This window comes from Dendrobates tinctorius, unplaced genomic scaffold (genome assembly GCF_039654945.1).
Source record: "Dendrobates tinctorius isolate UK_male_01 unplaced genomic scaffold, ASM3965494v1 ptg000086l, whole genome shotgun sequence".
Lineage (NCBI taxonomy): Eukaryota > Metazoa > Chordata > Amphibia > Anura > Dendrobatidae > Dendrobates > Dendrobates tinctorius.
The window spans coordinates 29,068,197-29,090,427 of NW_027361754.1; the positions used below are offsets into that span (position 1 = coordinate 29,068,197).

A 22,231-nucleotide genomic window follows, 5' to 3' on the forward strand; every position below is an offset into this window, starting at 1 on the left:
CCCTTGTAAATGTCCCTTTAATTGGACGCCCAAGGCCATGCACCTGGTCACCGCTGCCATGACACATCCCCTTTAATTACCGGCCCGCTACCGAGTACCCAAAGGCCCTAGCGGGCGATCCAACAGAGTTGTGGGGACTTGTACATATTATTTGAGCACGCCAAAGACACCTGGTTAGCAATCGAGCGTACTCAGATAACACCTTATCCCAGGATGTTCGCTGAACACTAATGGCCTCATCTTCTCTATATATAAATTTAGTCTTTTTTAGTCAAGTGGGTGAGATGCTCAGCTCTTTGTGGGAGTTTTCTTAAAAACCACACCTTCTTGGCTAAAATAACTACATTTATACACAGGGAAGAGAAGGCCAATAGGCCATATCTCAGAAACGGAGAGTCGCAGGAAGAAGAGAAAAACAGTGTCAGATTCAGGAGAACAGCGGCATTTACATCAGACAAAACCTTTCACAAAAATGGGCGGTAGTTTAGATGGAATTTTTAAAGAAGAGATATATAAAAACGTCAGCAGCTAGTCTTCCCTGGTGGGGGGATGCATAGCCATAAAGTGGATATAATGCCTATGCTATACAGTACCTCTGCCATCGTGCACTGCAACAATAATGTCCTGGACATTGCCTACCAAGAGCAGTACCAAACAGTAGTGCCACCATACAGTGCATAAATGACAGTTCCATATATATATATATACACATGGTTGCTAATGTAGTATGACTAAAAGGGGATGTCCAGGATTATTAAACACATGGCTGCTTTCTTCTTAAAATAGCACCACATCTGTCATTGGGTTATCTACAATGTTATTGCATCTCAGATCTACAAAGCTAAGTTGTAATACCAGACTCAACCCGTAGCAAGATGTGGCGTTGTTTGAGAAAGAAATTACTCAAGTTTTTTCTTTAATTCTAAATGTTAAAAACCTTAAAGGCTACGGACTCATTTGACATGGAAAGACAATAATTTTTACATGTGATAGTAGTTATGTTTAGTTATGCTAAGTTTCACTCTCCAGTCTTCATTTCTTCGTTTATTCTCATACCCTCTTAATGTGCGGTTTTCAGCCTCATCTAAGTTTCCGATTTTTCTGTTGGAGTGTTTTTCCCTGTAATATAGGTTGGACATGAGCTGTGTGTGTTTCCAGGGTGCTGTTGCTTATCATTATCTCATATGTCGGCACTAGTGGTGAGTAAACATGCTCGGATCAGGTGTTATCTGAGCATGCTTGTGTGCTTACCAATTGTCATCGGTGTGCTCAAAAGATATGATCGAGCCCCCCTACAGCCGCAACACATGCAGGTATTGCCTAATAATAAGCACAGCTTCTATCCTGCACTCACTTCATCTTCACATGCTTTCCTCCTCATCTACTCTGCCCACCCAGAGACTGTAGATACTTTCCTTTCTCTCTGCTGCAGATCTGTGCACAAACCCCTCCCTGCTGCTATCTTAATACTAATAGAAGTGCGATGTCAGAACCAGGAGCAGGATCTTTGACAGATTTGGATTTTGGATTCCTATGGTAGTAAAGTTTTAATGAAGATTATTTGGAAAGTTACTTAACATTACATTTAGGAAGCCAAATTTTCTATGAATATGAACAGCTTTAATGTTAAGATTCCTGGTGGTTACAAGGTTCAGGGGCTTTTGAGCAGATAAACCCTTAGCGACCACTTACCCTGTGTTACCTTACCTTAATCCTGTGGGATTATATCTGATAGCTATGCTCCATGTATTGTCACATTTAAGATAAGTAAATTAGATTGTCGAGTGATTGCAATGTGCGTAGTGCCGCAGAATATAATAGTATCATATAAAACACATCAATGTATCACACAGATGATACATAAATGATCAGCATGTGTCCATAACAAAGGGCATATTCTAGCTACCATCAATGGGGTGCTTGCAGCGGAGGATCCATTGTGTCTCTATGGACAAGCAGATTTTAGCATGTTGGGAGATGTGGAGCCGGCTGGACAATGTATTCGACTTTAATAATACATTTAACAAAACATAAATTAAAGATAATTCTGGATCAATCCAAGGAAATGAGAGGAACGAAGGCTGTGTTGTACACAACGGAGCGTCCCATAAGAGGTGTGTACGGGGTCATAGTACAGGAGGTGTTGCAGTGATCACCCTGGGAGTGCAGATACTGCTCTCCTTATCTTCCCTATGTACCTATCAGATAATTCCTTAAAGGTATTGTATGAAATTTGAAAAACATGGTAGCTTCCTTCCACATATAATACTAAATTTATCTGCACGGTATTGTAGCTCACCTAGGCTGCACTACCGGACATACCCATAGACGAGAGTGGCGCTGTTTCTGGAAGAAAGCAGCCATGTTTTTCTAACCTCATTGAACCCCTTTAAATCAGCTCTTCTTTAACGCCTCCTGGACACATCAAGATGAATACAGAAATCTTTTTGCACATTTCTTTAGCAGTGAAGTGGAATGAGTCTTCTTATATTTGATCACATTTTACATATGTATCCCACAGCAGATGGGGGGCAGTACAATTCAGAAGACGTCTGTACAGTTGGGTGGCGTTCATTGGTCCAGATCTGGCTCCCTATGAGAGATAATACAATGTGGATTAAATATTAACTCATCTTTGTATAAGAACCGCTTTCCAGCTTTTAATATGACTTAAAGAGAATCTGTCACTTACCATAAATATATAATTTTTCTTAACCTGGTGTAAATGTGGCGCCCCCAGGAGTATGGTCGCCACAGTGGCTTTGCTTTCCTCCAGGGGAGGGTAATGCCAGGCTTGGAGGCAATGATGGGTCTCTCTCGCAGTCAATTCATGCATGCAACACAGTTCCACTCCAGGCCAGCAGGGGGAACTCTGAACCAGGATTAAGGGGAGGACTGCCCTCTGAGGGCCAGGAGGAAGGAGTAGTCAGTTAGTCTGCGGAGGGTGAAGTGTGCAGACGTGTAGAGAGAAGCTGGAGGTTGAGCTAGGAAGGAGAGCTCCCTCAGCTTGAGAGCGCACGAACTGGAGCCTGGTTTCCACGGCTGTACGGATACTAAGGGTCCTACAGCAGATACCAGAGGAGTAGGAGGCTGTAAATGCCCTACTCCCATCTAAGACTTGAGGCACAACAGCAGCTTGGATAGAGAGCCAGGACTCAGAGAAAGAGGAGTCCCCGAGAGAGGCTACAGCTGTCTGCCATGCAAGTAAGGTTCTTGGGAACATCTGACAGGAGGAACTTCAGAGTAACTTAGTACTGGAGTGCTTCATTCAAACCAGCATTAGGAAAAAGATTGCACAGCCCATCTGCTGAGAGAGAATCCCTGAGTTGCTTCCAGGCTAGCCTGCTCCAATACCATCTGTAATCAGGACCCTGGACTGCAGTTATCAAGTAAAGGTACAGAAATTGCACCCGCTGTGTCTTGTCTGCTCCCTCCCCTTACGGCACTGCTACATCACCGTGCCAACCACATCTACAGTGCCCCGGGACTAGAGCTTCACCTGTGGGGAGCCATTACATCTTTGCTGCACCATACCATCAGTCCCAGCGGATCTGTCTGCAGCATCGGCTTAACATCTCCCTTGCCAAGCACCACAGGTGGCGTCACAAACTATTCCATTCCATTGACTACATTCCCCAATTACTTGGGCGCCCAGGGCCACGGACCGGGTCACCGCTGCTGTGACACATTCCCCTGACACCGGCCCAGTACAGAGTACCCCACAGCCCTGGGAGGGCGACCCAATTTGGCGTCACAAACAGGATTACAGAGCCCGGTATCCTTGGGTCCTGTGTGCCATAGACTGTGTTTGTGAAAAAGACTGTGTGAAATTGGCACCAGTTGCCACCATTGCCGCGCTGCTTGGCGCGTGCGGGAAGAAAGAGGCGAGCCTTCGTGGGCGGAGCCTGCCGCAGAGCGCGAAGAAGTGAAGTGCCGCGTGGGAAGAGAGGACAGCGCGCAAGAGGAGGAGGAGCTGAGGCCTACAGCCCGGAGCGTCGGGCCTGTGAAGCGGCTGCCGGTGAGCTCACACAACCCCCGGCCCTGGCTAACGTTAACTAGGGGGGGAAAGAAGATGTTCGCGCCAAACGGCGATGCTGCAGCAGGTGCCGTTGTCAACCCCGCAGCACCGCCAGGAGGAGCGCCCGCCGCAGCGGTCTCCATAATGCCGCTGTCTATGCCCTACATACCGGGACAAATTACGAAAAAACCGAACTAATATCCAATATAAAAAAATATTTTATTCAAATGATTAAAACATATACAAAGATATGTATGAAAAAAGTGGTGAAATCACACATACCAATAAAGAAAGGGGATTACTAAAAACCAATAAGGCACTAATGAATTGCACATAGAAATATATAATCATAAATAAATATCCATAATAAGGTGCAAGTGCAGAAAAATGTGCAAAATTAATATTAGATAGATGCCACTATGTGACATTTAGATAGCATGTATCATCATAAAGTTTCTGCCAAAATATATACAATATGACACATAATTGGCACATATACCTCAATATACAAAAACAGTGCCATATTTAGGAATCTAAACCGCATAATCACAATAAAAAATTTTTTTTACCTAATATATGTGAGTGCCAGGTTCCCAGTAAACGCCCGACCTTGACGCGCGTTTCGGCGTCTGCCTTCGTCAATTTTTTTATTGTGATTATGCGGTTTAGATTGCTAAATATGGCACGGCTATTTAGCCTGTAGTATATAAAGATATATTGAGGTGAAGTTCATTAACTCCTATCATATTGGCACTGTTTTGCAGTGTATAAGTGCATATTGAGGATATAAAATAGGGCATGGCCATTTAGTCTGCAATATACAGATACATATGGAGGTAGAGTTTATTAACTCCTTTTATAATGGCACTGTTTTTGTATATTGAGGTATCGTATATTAACCCTTACTACGTTGGTATTGGTCTGCAGCAAAATATCAATATCTTTATTATGTGACATTTGTATTTACCTTTTATACTGCTATTTAATACTGCTATTATGTGTTTATTTTTATTATATTGACTTTGATTATAGCTTTATATAGAGGTTTCTCATTCAGTTTCATTTAAATCCGCATTGCAGCCCCTTCTTTTTGATGCCCTTTATGTGCCAGTTATGTGTCATATTGTATATATTTTGGCAGAAACTTTATGATGATATATGCTATCTAAATGTCACATAGTGGCATCTAATATTAATTTTGCACATTTTTCTGCACTTGCACCTTATTATGGATATTTATTTATGATTATATATTTCTATGTGCAATTCATTAGTGCCTTATTGGTTTTTAGTAATCCCCTTTCTTTATTGGTATGTGTGATTTCACCACTTTTTTCGTACATATCTTTGTATATGTTTTAATCATTTGAATAAAATATTTTTTATATTGGATATTAGTTCGTTTTTTTCGTAATTTGTATTGGTTTGCTTTCCGAATTATCCTTCAAAATTGTCCATTTGTGTGGTATAAATCATATATATAAAAACTATTACAAGTATATTGAGATAGGATTAGCACTTTTGTCTTGAATTTTTTCATGGTACCTACATACCGGGAGCGGCCTGGCTACCGCAGTACTTGGGTGAGTCGCATACCCTGAGTGAATTTAAAGAGAGACTGTGCAGTTTGTTTAAAGTATACCCTTTGTCTGAAAGTCAGAAAGTGAATATCCTGATTGGACAGCTAACGGGTGCAGCACAGAGAGAGGTGAAAGCCTGGCAGGACACTGATAAAGAGACTGTTGCAAAGATCCTGGCCAAGCTGAGAAGCACCTTTGACACCCGCTCTGCAGCTGAAATCAAGATGAGGTTCTTTGGCTGTAAACAGAAGGTGCAGGACAGTATCAGGGACTATGCTCTCAACCTGCAGGAGGCGCTGCGAGCAGTTAAGCAAGTTGATCCTGACAGTGTGAAGGAGGAAGATAAACTGTTAAAGGAGCAGTTCATTGAAGGACTCCTATCCAGTACCCACAGAGGACAGTTGCGTATTATAACCCTGCAAAACCCTGATCTGGACTTTGCTGATTTTAAGGACAGGGCTATTCGGGTACTGCAGGAGTCCACTGACAGCCGTCCAGCGCCCCCTAGGCGCCCAGCGATCATCTAACATCAGGAAGCAACATCTTTTCCTTCCATCCCTGTGGAGGCTGATGCACAGACTCTGGATAAAGATCCAACTGAGGAGCTGCGTCTTCAAGTACAGGAGCTGACCAAAGGGATGGCTGCACTTACCAAAACCGTGCAGTCCCTACAAGTGTCCTCCAAAGAAAAGATCCAGCTTGCTTCCAGTCCAGAGGATGTCCCGTGGCTCCAGAGGAGGAGAACCCCGCCACTTCGAGGAAGGAACAACGATCGCTATGACCAGGACGGACGTCCCATCTGTCGTCGCTGCTACAAGGCAGGTCATCTTGCCAGGTACCGTCCTTTAAACGAGCAACCCCTGGGGCAAAGGGCCAACCCCCAGGAGTAGGATCCCCAGGCCCAAAGAACTGGAGAGCCAAGTATGTGGGAGGGAGACCAATCCTTCCTGTGGTGATTGACAGCATCCCCATGAACGCTTTGCTGGACACTGGCTCCCAGGTGATCACTATGCCGTACATTCTGTACAAGGGATATTGGGCTGATTCAGAGCTTACCCGTGGCCAACTGATGAACTGACAGTAGTTGCTAGTAATGGTCAGTCTTTACCGGAGATAGGATGTAAAGAAATTACTGTCAAAGAGGGTCGGGTAGAGCTAAAGTCTCAAGGTTTAATAGTTGTTGATATTGACCGACGTTAATGTAATCCCATGATGACTCTTGGTACAAATGTAATTGAAAACTGTCTGTTCGAGGTTATTGTCTTGTTGCAACAGGTGGCTGAGACTGCTGGTTCCGGAAAACAACGAGTCCTGCAGAAGGAGATCAAGGCCCTGATGCAAAGACAGCAGGTAGAACTCTCTGGTGGAGAGATTGGCAGCGTCAGAGTGAGTGATGCTTTTCCCATTGCAATACCCCCCAGATGTGAAATGTTGGTTTGGTGTCGGGCAGCTATAGGTCTTAGAGGGAGAGATTACCAGTATACTCCGAGAGCAGGCCCACTGTCCTGACAGCCAGAGGGGTGGTTGATGTATGAAAGGGGAGAGTACCTGTACGCCTGTTGAATTGTGGGGAAGAGGAAGCCACAATACCTCGGTATGCCACAGTTGCTAAGCTGCTCACCGTTAATAACAACTCTATGCAGGCAGCAGAGCCCTTGGTCTCATCCGATGAGGTGGAGGACAATGGCTCTGTGAAGCAGCCAGATGAGTGGTGTCAGCAACTGCAGGTGGGAACTGACTCTACACCTTCATACCAGAAAAATGGGGTTTACAGAGAGACAAAAGAGTATGAGCAGGTATTCTTCAAACATAGATTTTGGGCAGGCAAAAGAGGTTCAACATCATATCCCCACGGGAGACCATCCACCCATAAAGGAGAGGTGCAGACCTATACCCCCAACACAATACCAGTGTGCTAAGAATATGTTGAGAGAGATGAAGGAGGCAGGGGTCATCAGAGACAGTTGTAGCCCCTGGTACCATGAGAATGTGTGTTGATTACAGGAAAATTAACAGCAATACACATAAAGATGCCTACCCATTACCTAGAATTGATGAATCATTGGCTGCACTTAAAACTGCTAATTACTTTTCCACCTTGGATCTCACTAGTGGGTATTGGCAGGTTCCCGTGGCAGATCCAGATAAGGAGAAAACAGCATTTACCACTCCAATGGGTCTCTGTGAGTTCAATTATATGTCATTTGGGCTCTGCCCTGCTCCAGGAACATTTCAACAGCTGATGGAGTGCTGCCTGGGGCACATGAACTTTGAGACGGTCCTGTTGTACCTGGATGATGTCATTGTTTTCTCCAAAACCTCTGAAGATCATCTGGAGCACCTGGCTGAAGTGTTTGAAGCTTTATCCAATTTTGGCCTGAAGGTGAAGGCCTCCAAGTGCCACCTCCTGAAGCCCAAGGTGCAGTACCTCAGTCATGTGGTCAGTGCAGAAGGTGTGGCACCAGATCCTGATAAGGTCACAGTCATCCGGGACTGGCCAAAGCCCAGCAACCTTCATGAAGTACGCCAATTCCTTGGACTGGTAGGCTACTACCGAAGATTCATCAAGGGCTTTACTGAAATAGCCACCCCTATGCAAAATCTCCTGGTGGGGCAGTCCAAGAAGACCAAACAGAAAAATTCCACCTTTGAATGGACTGAAGAGTTGGAAATGTCCTTCACCAGATTGAAGATGGCTCTCACAGGAGACGAAGTTCTGGCCTACCCAGATTATGACAAATCCTTTGTGCTGTACACAGATGCCAGCAACGTGGGACTAGGAGCAGTACTGTCGCAGGTACAGAATGGGAAAGAAAGAGTGATCTCCTATGCCAGCAGGAAGCTGCGCCCCACTGAAAGGAACCCTGATAATTACAGTTCTTTCAAGCTGGAGTTCCTTGCCATAGTCTGGGCTGTCATTGAAAGGTTCAAACATTACCTAGCCTCTGCCAAGTTCACTATCTTCACGGACAACAATCCGTTGACGCATTTGGACACTGCAAAACAAGGTGCACTGGAACAGCAATGGATGGCTCAGCTATCGAACTATGAGTTTACCATCAAGTACCGGGCAGGGCACAAGAATGCCAATGCTGATGCGCTGTCCAGAATGCCTAACCTACCAGATGCTGGAGAAGACCCTGAGGCTCTTGAAGAGATAGAGCTACCTCCCTTCCACCGGCCACTTGCGGCCCAGCGTACTCAAGGAGTGAGAAACAGACGGTCTGGCTTGAAGGATGTCACCCTGAATCCATTGCCCCATCATGACTGGGCAGAAATGCAAGATAGTGACCCTGCAGTCCGCCTGATGAAGGAGCTGCTGACACGTGCTGACTCACGTCCAGAGTCGGATACTCCTGAAGAAACTCAGCAGCTGTGGAAGGAGAGAGGCCGGCTGTTCATTTATGAAGGGAAGCTGTGTCGGAGGAGTATCAATGCCCGCACTCATGAGCTGGTTTGGCAAGTGATAGTCCCAAAGAGAGAGGCATCAATGGTCCTGGAAGCATACCACAATGGAACTGGACACTTCGGATGGAAGAAGTTGGAAGTATTGCTCCGGTAGAGGTTCTACTGGGCTGGTATGAGGAAAGCCATTGAGAGGTGGTGCCAGGAGTGTGGACAATGTCACCTGCGCAGAAAGGATCGAGACAGCCAGAGAGCTCCTCTACAGCCAATCATCACCAAACAGCCCCTTGAGTTGGTAGCCTTGGACCATGTGAAGCTGGTTCCAAGCCGGTCAGGCTACATCTATGCACTTACCACTGTGGACCACTACTCAAGATTCCTGGTAGTTGTGCCTGTCAAAGATCAAACTGCCAGGACAGCAGCCAGAGCATTCCAACAGCACTTCTGTAGACCACATGGGTATCCTGAAAGAGTGCTGACAGATCAAGGTCCAGCTTTCGAGGCAGAAGTGTTCCACGAAATCTGTAACCTGTATGGTTGTAAGAAGATCCGGACAACGCCGTATCACCCACAGACCAGTGGCATGTGCAAGAAGATGAACCAGGTAGTGATTGACCTCCTGAAGACTTTGCTCTTGGAGGAGAGGAATCTGTGGCCAGAAAAGTTGCCCGATCTGGTAGACCTCTACAACCATATTCCAGTGAACTTTATCAACTGTACCCCAGTCTATTTAATGAGAGAAAGACCAGATAAGCTGCCTATTGACTTAGACATGGGAGTCCTGACACCTGAAGTAGTGTCACCAGATGCTGATTGGGACACGGAGAGGCAGCAGCAGTACAGGAGAGTTCAAGAATGTGTGGAGAAGAGTTTGGCCCAGGCAAGGCAAAAGCAGGAGAAGCTTTACAATCAAAATGCACCTGCCGTCCCTTTGTCGCCGGGGGAGCAAGTCCTGAAAAGGACGAGAAGATTGCACAAGTTGGATGATCAATGGGAAGCTGAACCTTATACTATTCTGCCCTCGAACTTTGATAATACTGAGGTATGCCTTGTGAGTAAAGATGGAGGAGAGACCTCAGCAGCAGTATCGAGAGATCATTTGAAGTTGTGTCCTGACCAGTTGAAGGCAAGGAAAGAAGAACCAGATAACATCCAACCCATGGTGGAAGAAGAGAAGGTCAGCACAGTGCTTGGAGAATTCCCTGCGAATTGGACTAAAGTGAACAATGCTAAAGTGGTGCCAGTGTTGCTGTTTCCCCAATTGGTAGCATAGGAAGATGTAACTCAAGAGAATCAGGAAAATCAGGTAGCAGACGCCACACCAGCAGTGGAGCCAGAGAACCCTTGCCCTGCCAGTGGTGAACCTGTTGTGCCCCTGGAGAGTCTAAGACTTCACAGACAATCTAGTATCCCTGTGTTACACAGAACCCCCAGTAGTGTATCCAGTACATTACTATCAGGATCCTGACGGCGCCGGCGTACAGCCTCCGCTGAGCAGGGACTCACCCGCACCGTAGGGACCCCTGGGGACCAGAATAGCCAGAAAGTATAGGTGCACAGGACCTTAGTGATGAAGTTTAGCAAGGCGGCACGGAACCTACGGTCATGTGACTGCAAGGGGGCGGGGCTTAGCGTCCTGCTTTCACAGAAGACAGCAAACTCAGAGTCAGGCAAAACGGAGGTCATTCACAGTACGGACAGCGAGGTACAGAAGGGGTAAACAGACGGGAGGTCAGACAAAGCCAAAGGTCATACACAAGAGGGCGACGCGGTACCAAGGGGATGAGCAGAGAGAAGTCGGGTCACAAGCAGAGAGACATACACGAGAGGTAGCACAGTACAAAAGGGACAGGCAGAACTCGTAGCAGGGACAGAACCAAATCAAAACCAAGCAAGCAAGATATCAGGCACAAGGCACACGTACGCACAAGGTCAACTAACTCAGCCGAGGGTAGGAGTATAAGTGACACCGGACCTAGGTCCAGTGAGCATTAAATAGCCGCCCTCTGCCAGGGAGAGGCGGAATAATTAACCCCCGATCAGACCAGGACGGGCCAAAGCGAAACCCCGTCCTGGATCATGACAGTTACCCACTACACCAGTATTACGCAGGTCTACCCGCATTACACAAGGGATACCACCCCTTAGATATCGCATATAGAAAAATGTAAATGTTTAAATTGTGTATGTAAATATGTAACTGTTTTTCAAGTTTTGTGCCTACAGGTAACCTGTAAGAGTTTCCTTTGGAGTTTGTTTTATGGACACTGAACCACAGGACTTGTGTGTGGTCAAAAACTTTTACCATTTGCCCAGGAATGGACCATGGACACTGATGCTTGGACTTGCCATCATAGGACCATTTTTGAAGCACTTGGTTTTTGTACATTTTTCATTTTTAGATGTTGTACAATTATTACTGTAACTGTTTATATGTTATCCATGTTTTCTTTTGTTCAGCCCAGGAGTGCACTAGGGGGAATGTGATGCCCCCAGGAGTATGGTCGCCACAGTGGCTTTGCCTTCCTCCAGGGGAGGGTAATGCCAGGTTTGGAGGCAATGATGGGTCTCTCTCGCAGTCAATCCATACATGCAACACAGTTCCACTCCAGGCCAGCAGGGGGAATTCTGAACCAGGATTAAGGGGAGGGGTGCCCTCTGAGGGCCAGGAGAAAGGAGTAGTCAGTCTGCGGAGGGTGAAGTGTGCAGACATGTAGAGAGAAGCTGGAGGTTGAGCTAGGCAGGAGAGCTCCCTCAGCTTGAGAGTGCACGAACTGGAGCCTGGTCTCCACGGCTGTACGGATACTAAGGGTCCTACAGCAGATACCAGAGGAGTATGAGGCTGTAAATGCCCTACTCCCATCTAAGACTTGAGGCACAACAGCAGCTTGGATAGAGAGCCAGGACTCAGAGAAAGAGGCATCCCCGAGAGAGGCTACAGCTGTCTGCCATGCAAGTAAGGTTCTTGGGAACATCTGACAGGAGGAACTTCAGAGTAACTTAGTACTGGAGTGCTTCATTTAAACCAGCGTTAGGAAGGAGACTGCACAGCCCGTCTGCTGAGAGAGAATCCCTGAGTTGCTTCCAGGCTAGCCTGCTCCAATACCATCTGTAATCAGGACCCTGGACTGCAGTTATCAAGTAAAGGTACAGAAATTGCACCCGCTGTGTCTTGTCTGCTTCCTATCCTTATGGCACTGCTACATCCCCGTGCCAACCACATCGACACTGCCCTGGGAGTAGAGCTTCACCTGTGGGGAGCTATTACATCTTTGCTGCACCATACCATCAGTCCCAGCGGATCTGTCTGCAGCGTCGGCTTAACATCTCCCTTGCCGAGCACCACAGGTGGCGTCACGAACTATTCCATTAACTACATTCCCCCATTACTTGGGCGCCCAGGGCCACGGACCGGGTCACCGCTGCTGTGACACATTCCCCTGACACCGGCCCGGTACCGAGTACCCCACAGCCCTGGGAGGGCGACCCATAAATGCCGCTGTTCTTCTGAATCCGGCGTAGTTTTTCTTTCGTTCCTGCGCCTTTCCGTTCCTGCGATATGGCCCTTTACCACTTTACCAGTGGAAAAGCCAAACTTCACATGCCACAAATGCAAGCTTGTGACCCTGTTGGAGGAAAAGTTGCAAAATCTCGAAGAGAGGTTAGCTACGTTGAAGATCATTAAGGAAGGTGAAGAGTTCTTGGACAGAGCAGAATTATCTCTTCATGTTACAGAAAGAGAAGAAATTCGAAGTGCACCTGAAGAAACAGAGGAATGGAGACATGTGACCCAGAGAAGCAGGAGGATCAGGAGGCAGTCAGCACCCATACTGCTCAGAAACCAGTACCAGGCTCTCACGCAGGAAAACGATGAAGAAATACATCAGGATAAGACTTTGCCAACAAACAGCAACCTTGTACGCCTTCAGAGTCCTCCTGGATGGAGAAAGAAAAATGTTGTGAAGAAGAAACGGAGAGTGGTGGTCATGGGGGATTCCCTGTTGAGAGGAACAGAGGCCGCTATCTGCAGACCGGATATAACTTCAAGAGAAATGTGCTGTCTTCCAGGTGCAAAAATTAAAGATGTGTCTGACAGGATAGCAGGACTCTTCAGACCTACAGATGACTACCCATTCCTGCTACTACATGTGGGGACAAATGACACCGTAAGAAACGACCTGGAAACCATCTGCAGAGACTTTGAAGACTTAGGCAAGAAAGTGAAAGAACTGGGAGCGCAGGTGGTCTTCTCTTCCATCCTCCCAGTGGATGGCCATGGAACAAGGAGGTGGAATAAGATTCTGCAGGTGAACAACTGGCTACGTCGATGGTGCCGTCAGCAACGATTTGGATTTCTGGATCACGGAGTGAACTACTTATACGATGGACTACTTGCTAGAGATGGGGTGCACCTTACGAAGACTGGAAAGCAGGTATTTGGAAGTCGCCTTGCTACACTTGTAAGGAGAGCTTTAAACTAGAACAACATGGGAAGGGAAGCAAAAGACCAGAAAAAGCCATACACCTGACAAATGCTATTGAGAACTCTGCTATTAGAAGTGGAAAGGAAGAACAAAGACGAAAGAATCTAATTAATAAAAATATTGGAGAAAGAGAAACCAATCACAAACTAAAATGTTTCTATACTAATGCACAAAGCATGGGCAACAAACAAGGAGAATTGGAACTACTAACACAGGAAAAGAAATATGATGTCATTGGAATCACTGAAACTTGGTGGGACAATACACATGATTGGAATACAAGACTAGAAGGATACAACTTATTTGCAAGAAACAGACTTGATAAACGAGGAGGGGGTGTCGCATTGTATGTTAGAAATGCGTATATCTGCACAGAGATTGAAGCTTCAGAGACTGGGAGTTCTGTGGAAACTGTTTGGGTAAGAATACAAGGACAGAACAATGGAAAGGACACCATTGTAGGCATTTACTACAGGCCGCCTGTGCAAGCTGAAGATATGGATGAACTCTTTATGCATCAAATGGCCAAGTTCTCCAAAAAATATGACATAGTTGTCATGGGAGATTTCAACTATCCAGACATTTGTTGGGAATCTCTCTCAGGCAAAACTAACAGGTCAAGGAAATTCTTATCCTCTCTTGCTGACAACTTTATCTTCCAAAAGGTAAAGGAGAAAACAAGGGGAACTGCTACCTTGGATCTAATCCTTATAAACAGGGAGGAAATGGTTGAGGAGGTAAAAGTGGCTGGGACCCTAGGAGGTAGCGACCATGCTATTTTAGAATTTTGGATAACTAGAGGCGGAAGACCTGTGAAGACTCAGACGTCAAGGTTAGATTTCAGAAAGGCAGATTTTAAGGGATTCAGAAAGAGAATTGGAGGGATCCAATGGCTGGATATCCTTAAAGACAAAAATGTCCAGGAAGGATGGGAAATCTTGAAAAATGAAATTCTCAAAGCACAGTTGTTAACAATTCCGAAAAGAGGGAAGAATAGGAAGCATTTAAGGAAACCAGGATGGATGAACACAGAACTTAAGCACATGCTAAAAAGGAAGAAAAAAATGTTTATAAAATGGAAAGAGGGAGGCATATCTAAAGAAGAATATAATGCTGTCTGCAGAACCTGCAGGGCACAAATCAGATTATCTAAAGCTGAAAATGAATTGAGGCTTGCAAGAGATGTCAAAAGCAATAATAAAGGATTTTGGGGATATGTCAAAAGTAAAAGAAAAGTCAAAGATGCTATAGGATTTTTACAGGATGAAAATGATGAAATGGTAAGACAGGATGTTGAGAAGGCTGAACTTTTAAATTCCTATTTGGCATCTGTTTTCTGTCAGAAAGGAAATGTAACATCAACTGTTCTTCACTGTCCTATTAAGGGAATAGAAGAATCCAGGATATCTATAAACAGAAAGATAGTGAGGAAACACTTAGCTAACCTAAATGAATTCAAGTCTCCAGGTCCAGATGAATTACACCCCAGAGTACTGAAGGAGATAGCAGAAGAAATTTTTGAACCCCTCTCCATAGTCTTTGAAAATTCTTGGAGAACAGGAGAAGTGCCAGAAGACTGGAGAAGAGCAAATGTTGTTCCTATCTTCAAAAAGGGGAAGAAGGTGGACCCAGGCAACTATAGGCCGGTGAGTCTGACTTCTATACCAGGAAAGATCTTTGAACAAATTATTAAACAACATGTATGTCAATACCTGGATAAGAATGAAGTGATTAAACAGAGTCAGCATGGGTTTGTAACTAATAAGTCATGTCAGACTAATTTAATTTCCTTCTATGACGGTATTACTGATTGGGTGGATCAAGGAAATGCTGTAGATATAGTATATCTTGACTTCAGCAAAGCATTTGACAAAGTCTCTCATACAATCCTTATTGAAAAAATGACTAAGTATGGAATGGACAAGGCAACTGTTAGGTGGATTCATAACTGGCTTAGTGATCGGACCCAAAGAGTGGTCGTAAATGGCTGCACATCCAGTTGGAAGAATGTCTCAAGTGGGGGTACCACAGGGCTCTGTCCTGGGCCCTGTATTGTTCAACATCTTTATCAACGATTTAGATGAAGGAATTGAGGGTAAACTGATTAAATTTGCTGATGACACAAAGCTAGGAGGGATAGCTAATACTAGAGAAGAGAGAGAGAGGATTCAAAAAGATTTAAATAAACTGGAGAAGTGGGCAGCAACTAACAGAATGGTTTTTAACAGGGAGAAATGCAAAGTACTACATCTGGGCAATAAAAATGAAAAAAGCATATATAGAATGGGAGGAATAGGGCTAAGTGACAGCACATGTGAAAAAGACTTGGGTATACTAATAGATCACAGACTGAATATGAGTCAACAGTGTGATGCAGCAGCAAAAAAGGCAAATGCAATTCTAGGATGTATTAACAGAAGCATACAGTCTAGATCACGTGAAGTAATTATTTCCCTCTACTCCTCTTTGGTCAGACCTCATCTGGAATATTGTGTCCAATTTTGGGCACCACATTTTAAAAAAGACATCAACAAACTGGAGCAAGTTCAGAAAAGAGCGACCAGAATGGTGACCGGTCTGCAAACCCTGTCTTATGAGGAAAGGTTGCAGGATTTGGGAATGTTTAGTTTGCAAAAGAGAAGACTGAGAGGAGACTTAATAGCTGTCTACAAATATCTAAAGGGCTGTCACATTGTAGAAGGATCAACTTTATTCTCATTTGCACAAGGAAAGACTAGAAGCAATGGGATGAAGCTGAATGGGAGGAGACACAGATTAGATATTAGAAAAAACTTTTTGACAGTTAGAGTGATCAATGAGTGGAACAGGCTGCCACGATAAGTGGTGAGTTCTCCTTCAATGGAAGTCTTCAAACAGAGGCTGGACAGACATCTAACTGGGATGATTTAGCGAATCCTGCTTTGAGCAGGGGGTTGGACCAGATGGCCCAGGAGGTCCCTTCCAACTCTACGATTCTATGATTCTATGATTCTTTCTTCCCTGTATTAAAATCATGTCTTGTTGGCCAAGAGGGGGTGGTCTCCAAGAAGAAGTATTAAGTATTGTGCCCACTTGACTAACAAGACTAGTTTTCTAGAAAGAGAAGATGAAGCCATAACTCAGGTACTAAAGGAAAACAGCGCCGGATTCGGGAGAATGGTGGCTTTTACCCCAGACAAAAATTTCATATTTCTGGCACGTGACTGGTCCTCTTTAAAGGGGTAGTGCAGAGCTTCTCATTGTGCTACCCGACCATATAACTTTGCAAAACTTGGATAAAAGTTCTCACAAGGTTTTAAAAACAGCTACAAGAGTAATGTGAAACAAGAAATGAATTCTTATTCTTACATTTACACTTCCAGGCTTGTAAGGTGCGCTCTTACCTTTTTTTGAGAATGTGTGTCATACCCTGTCCTTAAGATCACAAATCATCAGCCATGGCTCTGCTGGGAGAAAAAGGCACAATAATGTGAAAAGGCTGCCACCTGCTGGTCATACATGTGCACGGCAATATGCCAAACAATGGTTGGAGCTGAGGTTTACACCTACCTAAGCTGCTTTTTCCTTCCACAGCGGAATCTGCCACCTACAAGAAACCAAATGTTGAAATTGGAAGGGTGTAGATTTGTGTGTGTGCTCATATATATTTCAGTGTGCGAGTCAAAAGAAATCTAACATAGAAGCCATATGCAAATCATACGGTAAGTGCACTGGGGGTGTGTTACTGCACATAGACGAAGCTGTGAGGACATACCCCCAATGCACTTCCAGCCTTATTTACATATGGCTTCTATATTAGATTTCTCTACAAAAAAGATATTGGTCCTCTTCACACACGGCTCAAGTCACACGTAGACTCAGGAGATTGGAAACATATTGGCTGGGACCCGAGTCCCCAGACGAAAACTCAAGATTGATATCGACCACGGACTAATAATGAAGAAGAGATGAGTTATATCATCAGTGCGATGAGCGATGTGGATGCAATGATATCAGTAATTCTTCAGAGTCGTAAATCAGATTCCCAGGGATTGTTCTCCGATTATGGAGGATGTATTGTATTGTACAGAGACTCACTGAAGATGACCAGAAGCCCCACCACAAACGCTATGGCGGCAAAGATGAGGCCCCCACGCCGGACAGCCTCATAATCTGAGGATACAAGAAAAAGCACAAAAAGTTTTTCGTTAGTTGGAAAATAACCAAGTTATACAAGAGTAAAAGTGCAGGAAACATAAGTAACAGGTGTGAACAAGTCCAGTAATGGGTATCCTGTATCCGGTCACTAACCGGCCTAATGTATACGATCACTATCCGTTCTTCTGTACACGGTCACTATCTGGTCTCCTATATGCAGTCTCTATCGGGTCTCCTGTATACGGTCACTATCTGGTCTTTTGTATATGGTCACTATCCGGTCTCCTGTATACAGTCACTATCGGATCTCTTGTATATGGTCACTGCGGTCACTATTGGGTCTCCTGTATATGGTCACTATCGGGTCTCCTGCATGCGGTCACGATCGGGTCTCCTGCATGCGGTCACGATCGGGTCTCCTGCATGCGGTCACGATCGGGTCTCCTGCATGCGGTCACGATCGGGTCTCCTGCATGCGGTCACGATCGGGTCTCCTGCATGCGGTCACGATCGGGTCTCCTGCATGCGGTCACGATCGGGTCTCCTGCATGCGGTCACGATCGGGTCTCCTGCATGCGGTCACTATCGGATCTCCTGCATGCGGTCACGATCGGGTCTCCTGCATGCGGTCACGATCGGGTCTCCTGCATGCGGTCACGATCGGGTCTCCTGCATGCGGTCACTATCGGGTCTCCTGCATGCGGTCACTATCGGATCTCCTGCATGCGGTCACTATCGGGTCTCCTGCATGCGGTCACTATCGGGTCTCCTGCATGCGGTCACTATCGGGTCTCCTGCATGCGGTCACTATCGGGTCTCCTGCATGCGGTCACGATCGGGTCTCCTGCATGCGGTCACGATCGGTTCTCCTGCATGCGGTCACGATCGGGTCTCCTGCATGCGGTCACGATCGGGTCTCCTGCATGCGGTCACTATCGGGTCTCCTGTATATGGTGTAAGGCAGTGGTAGCACCGTACGCAGTGAAGAGGTAGTGATCCACAAAATTCAAACACAAAAGACTCTTTAATGTGTTATCTTCACACATAAAAGTCCAATCCACACAAGAGCATATAACTTCAGTGCATATAACTAGTATCCATTTCACCATTTGCAGAATATACAGTATATTATACCAAATCCTTCATTTTACAGACACTAAACACACAAGTATCCATCTGACTAGTTCCCATGGGTGTCTATGTGCCATATCGAAGACTCTTTTCACACAGCATTACATGTTGCAGGCATTACACATGCTGGTCCTCCTCTGACTAGTTCCCATGGGTGTCTTACACCGCTGCATCACAGTCTTTTTGCTCACACAGCCGTACACAGTCCAGGATATCCTCCAGATCGCAGCCGGGCACCATATCCACCTGTTTTGCAATCGTTACACATGCCAGTCTTCTTTCAGGTACAGGACATCCATCTCCGTTTCACCTTCGGGCACAGGACTGTCCACATCCGAGACCAGTCATCGTGGACGACTTGCATCTCTGTGTACACTGCAGATTGCCAGGCCTCACTCTGGCCCTGACACACCTGAGACTCCCTAAGCACTCACTCAGTCTGAACACACTAACCCTTTCCTGCAGAGCTTTTATCACAGCAACGTGTGGCTTTCAGCCACATGGAAAACGTGGGTCCGGAATGGAACAGACTGCAACACTATCATACTGCAATCTGTTTCATACACACATCCAGAGCAGGTTTTCTCTACCTCTGTCTTGGAAACTAACATGTCCAAGACTAACACTTACTTTTATTATCTGTCTGCATTGCAGTTACAGCTATGCCCGTGACTGCCATGCACACCTATGGCCTTCATACACCTCCGTGCATATCCTGGGCAGACTACACAGCGACCCCTACCTGTGACATCGGTCACTGCTTCCCCATTGCAATCCCACCTATACCTGTGACCTCAATGCATTCCCGTAGCCTCAATACACCTCCGTGCACATCCTGGGGAGAACATACAGTGCCCCCTAGCTGTAACAGGGGTCACTGCCTCACATAGATTACTATCGGGTCTCCTGTATATGGTCACTATCAGGTCTCCTGTATATGGTTACTATAGGGTCTCCTGTACACGGTCACTATCCGGCCTCCTATATATGGTCACTATCAGGTCTCCTGTATATGGTCACTATCTGACCTCCTGTATATGGTCACTATCTGGCCTCCTGTATAGGTCACTATCTGGCCTCCTGTCAACAGTCACCATTGGGTCTCTTGTATGCGGTCACTATTGTGTCTCCTGTATATGGTCACTATCTGGCCTCCTGTCAACAGTCACCATTGGGTCTTTTGTATGCGGTCACTATTGTGTCTCCTGTATATGGTCACTATCAGGTCTCCTGTATATGGTCACTATCTGACCTCCTGTATATGGTCACTATCTGGCCTCCTGTATAGGTCACTATCTGGCCTCCTGTCAACAGTCACCATTGGGTCTCTTGTATGCGGTCACTATTGTGTCTCCTGTATATGGTCACTATCTGGTCTCCTGTATATGGTGTGACAGAGTCACTGGCTTTGTAGATGAAGGGAGGTACGTGTCACTGCGCATGCAGCGATCAGTGATGTGAAACCGGAGTGGTTTTGTGTTTCCAGTACACTATGTGCTGAGAGGCCAAGTACAGAGTTTAATGGGCCAGTTTTATGTGAGCATCCGCAGTGCGGGTGGGAGGGTGCTCACCGCACCCATTTTCCCTGCAGGTGACCAGCCCATGTGATGATATGCCTGGATATGTGGTTCAGTCGGTATGTGGTGCTGGGGGGAGAAGTTCAGTCTGTGTGTGGTGCTGAGGGGAGAAGCTGCACTTCCCACAGAAGTGAGGACGGAGAGTGCTTTTCCCTAACAGTGTGCAGGAGGACGCCACACCAAGGAGGACTGAACTGTACGCTATCATTTTTGTTTTGATTTCCTATCATGCCCGGAGGGCTGTGTTTTGTTTTCACCATGGTTTATGCTACATATAATAAACCCACTGGTGTTTTACATGCACGTGTTCCTAAGTCTACCTGAAGGCTTCTACTGAGCGTGAAAACCCCTCACAACGGTCACTATCTGGCCTCCTGTATACGGTCACTATCGGGTCTCCTGTATGTGGTCACTATCTGGTCTCCTGCATACGGTCACTATCGGGTCTCCTGTATACAGTCATATTGGGTCTCTTGTATGCTGTCACTATCGGGTCTCCTTTATATGGTAACTAGCTGAAGAGCCCGGCGTTGCCTGGGCATAGTAACCAACTGTGGTTAGTTATAACAAATTATAATGATTATATTGCACATAAAAACCGTGCATCTAATCCTATCCTGTGTGATACTGACTGCTGAGTCATGTATCTAATCCTATTCTGTGTGATACTGTCTGCTGAGCCGTGTATCTAATACTATTCTGTGTGATACTGTGTTCTGAGCTGCGTATCTAATCCTATCCTGTGTGATACTGACTGCTGAGCCGTGTGTCTAATCCTATCCTGTGTGATACTGACTGCTGAGCCGTGTATCTAATCCTATCCTGTGTGATACTGACTGCTGAGCCGTGTATCTAATCCTATCCTGTGTGATACTGACTGCTGAGCCGTGTATCTAATCCTATCCTGTGTGATACTGCCTGCTGAGCCGTGTATCTAATCCTATCCTGTGTGATACTGACTGCTGAGCCGTGTATCTAATCCTATCCTGTGTGATACTGACTGCTGAGCCGTGTATCTAATCCTATCCTGTGTGATACTGACTGCTGAGCCGTGTATCTAATCCTATCCTGTGTGATACTGACTGCTGAGCCGTGTATCTAATCCTATCCTGTGTGATACTGCCTGCTGAGCCGTGTATCTAATCCTATCCTGTGTGATACTGACTGCTGAGCCGTGTATCTAATCCTATCCTGTGTGATACTGGGCTCCCCTTGCAGTCTGTGTCAGAGGGTGGTCTGTGTCAGCACGGTAATAAATTGTGTTATTTCCAGCTTTACAGAAGGACGATAACACCATAGAAATGATAAGAATAATAGGCCTCAGTTACCACAACTGTCTACAAAGAAAATTGTTGCTGATAGCAACCAATCACAGCTCATTTTTCATCTTTTAAACATCTCTGGGACAGCGTGGCAAGTTTTGAGTGGCGACTTTTGTGTTTCGGCTTTTACGTGGTGAGGTTGGTGTATGTGTGGTGAAATGTGTGCTGAGGGTGGTATATGTGTTGAAGCACGTGGTAATGTGTGGCGCATTTTGTGTGTGTGTTCATATCCCCGTGTGTGGTGAGTATCCTATGTCAGGGCCCCACCTTAGCAACTGTACGGTATATACTCTTTGGCGCCATCGCTCTCATTCTTTAGGTCCCCCTTGTTCACATCTCGCAGCTGTCAATTTGCCTCCAACACTTTTCCTTTCACTTTTTCCCCATTATGTAGACAGGGACAAAATTGTTTGGTGAATTGGAACGCGCGGGGTTAAAATTTCACCTCACAACATAGCCTATGACGCTCTCGGGGGCCAGACGTGTGACTATGCAAAATTTTGTGGCTGTAGCTACAACGGTGCAGATGCCAATACATACATACACTTTTTCCCCATTATGTAGATAGGGGTAAAAT

General features: G+C 45.7%; 1 protein-coding gene across 1 annotated transcript in view; it reads right to left on the bottom strand.

Annotated features, from left to right (window-relative positions):
• Nucleotides 1-1,532: 1,532 nt before the first annotated feature.
• Nucleotides 1,533-22,231, bottom strand: part of FXYD6 (FXYD domain containing ion transport regulator 6) — a 155,483-nt gene continuing 134,784 nt past the window's right edge. Inside the window, exons 10-13 of the mRNA XM_073585668.1 lie at nt 17,565-17,639; nt 17,037-17,073; nt 16,871-16,933; nt 1,533-2,593 (exon numbers count right to left, since the gene is read on the bottom strand). Coding sequence (XP_073441769.1) covers nt 16,909-16,933; nt 17,037-17,073; nt 17,565-17,639 — 137 coding nt within the window. The 3' untranslated portion in view covers nt 1,533-2,593; nt 16,871-16,908. The remainder of the gene's footprint in view (nt 2,594-16,870; nt 16,934-17,036; nt 17,074-17,564; nt 17,640-22,231) is intronic.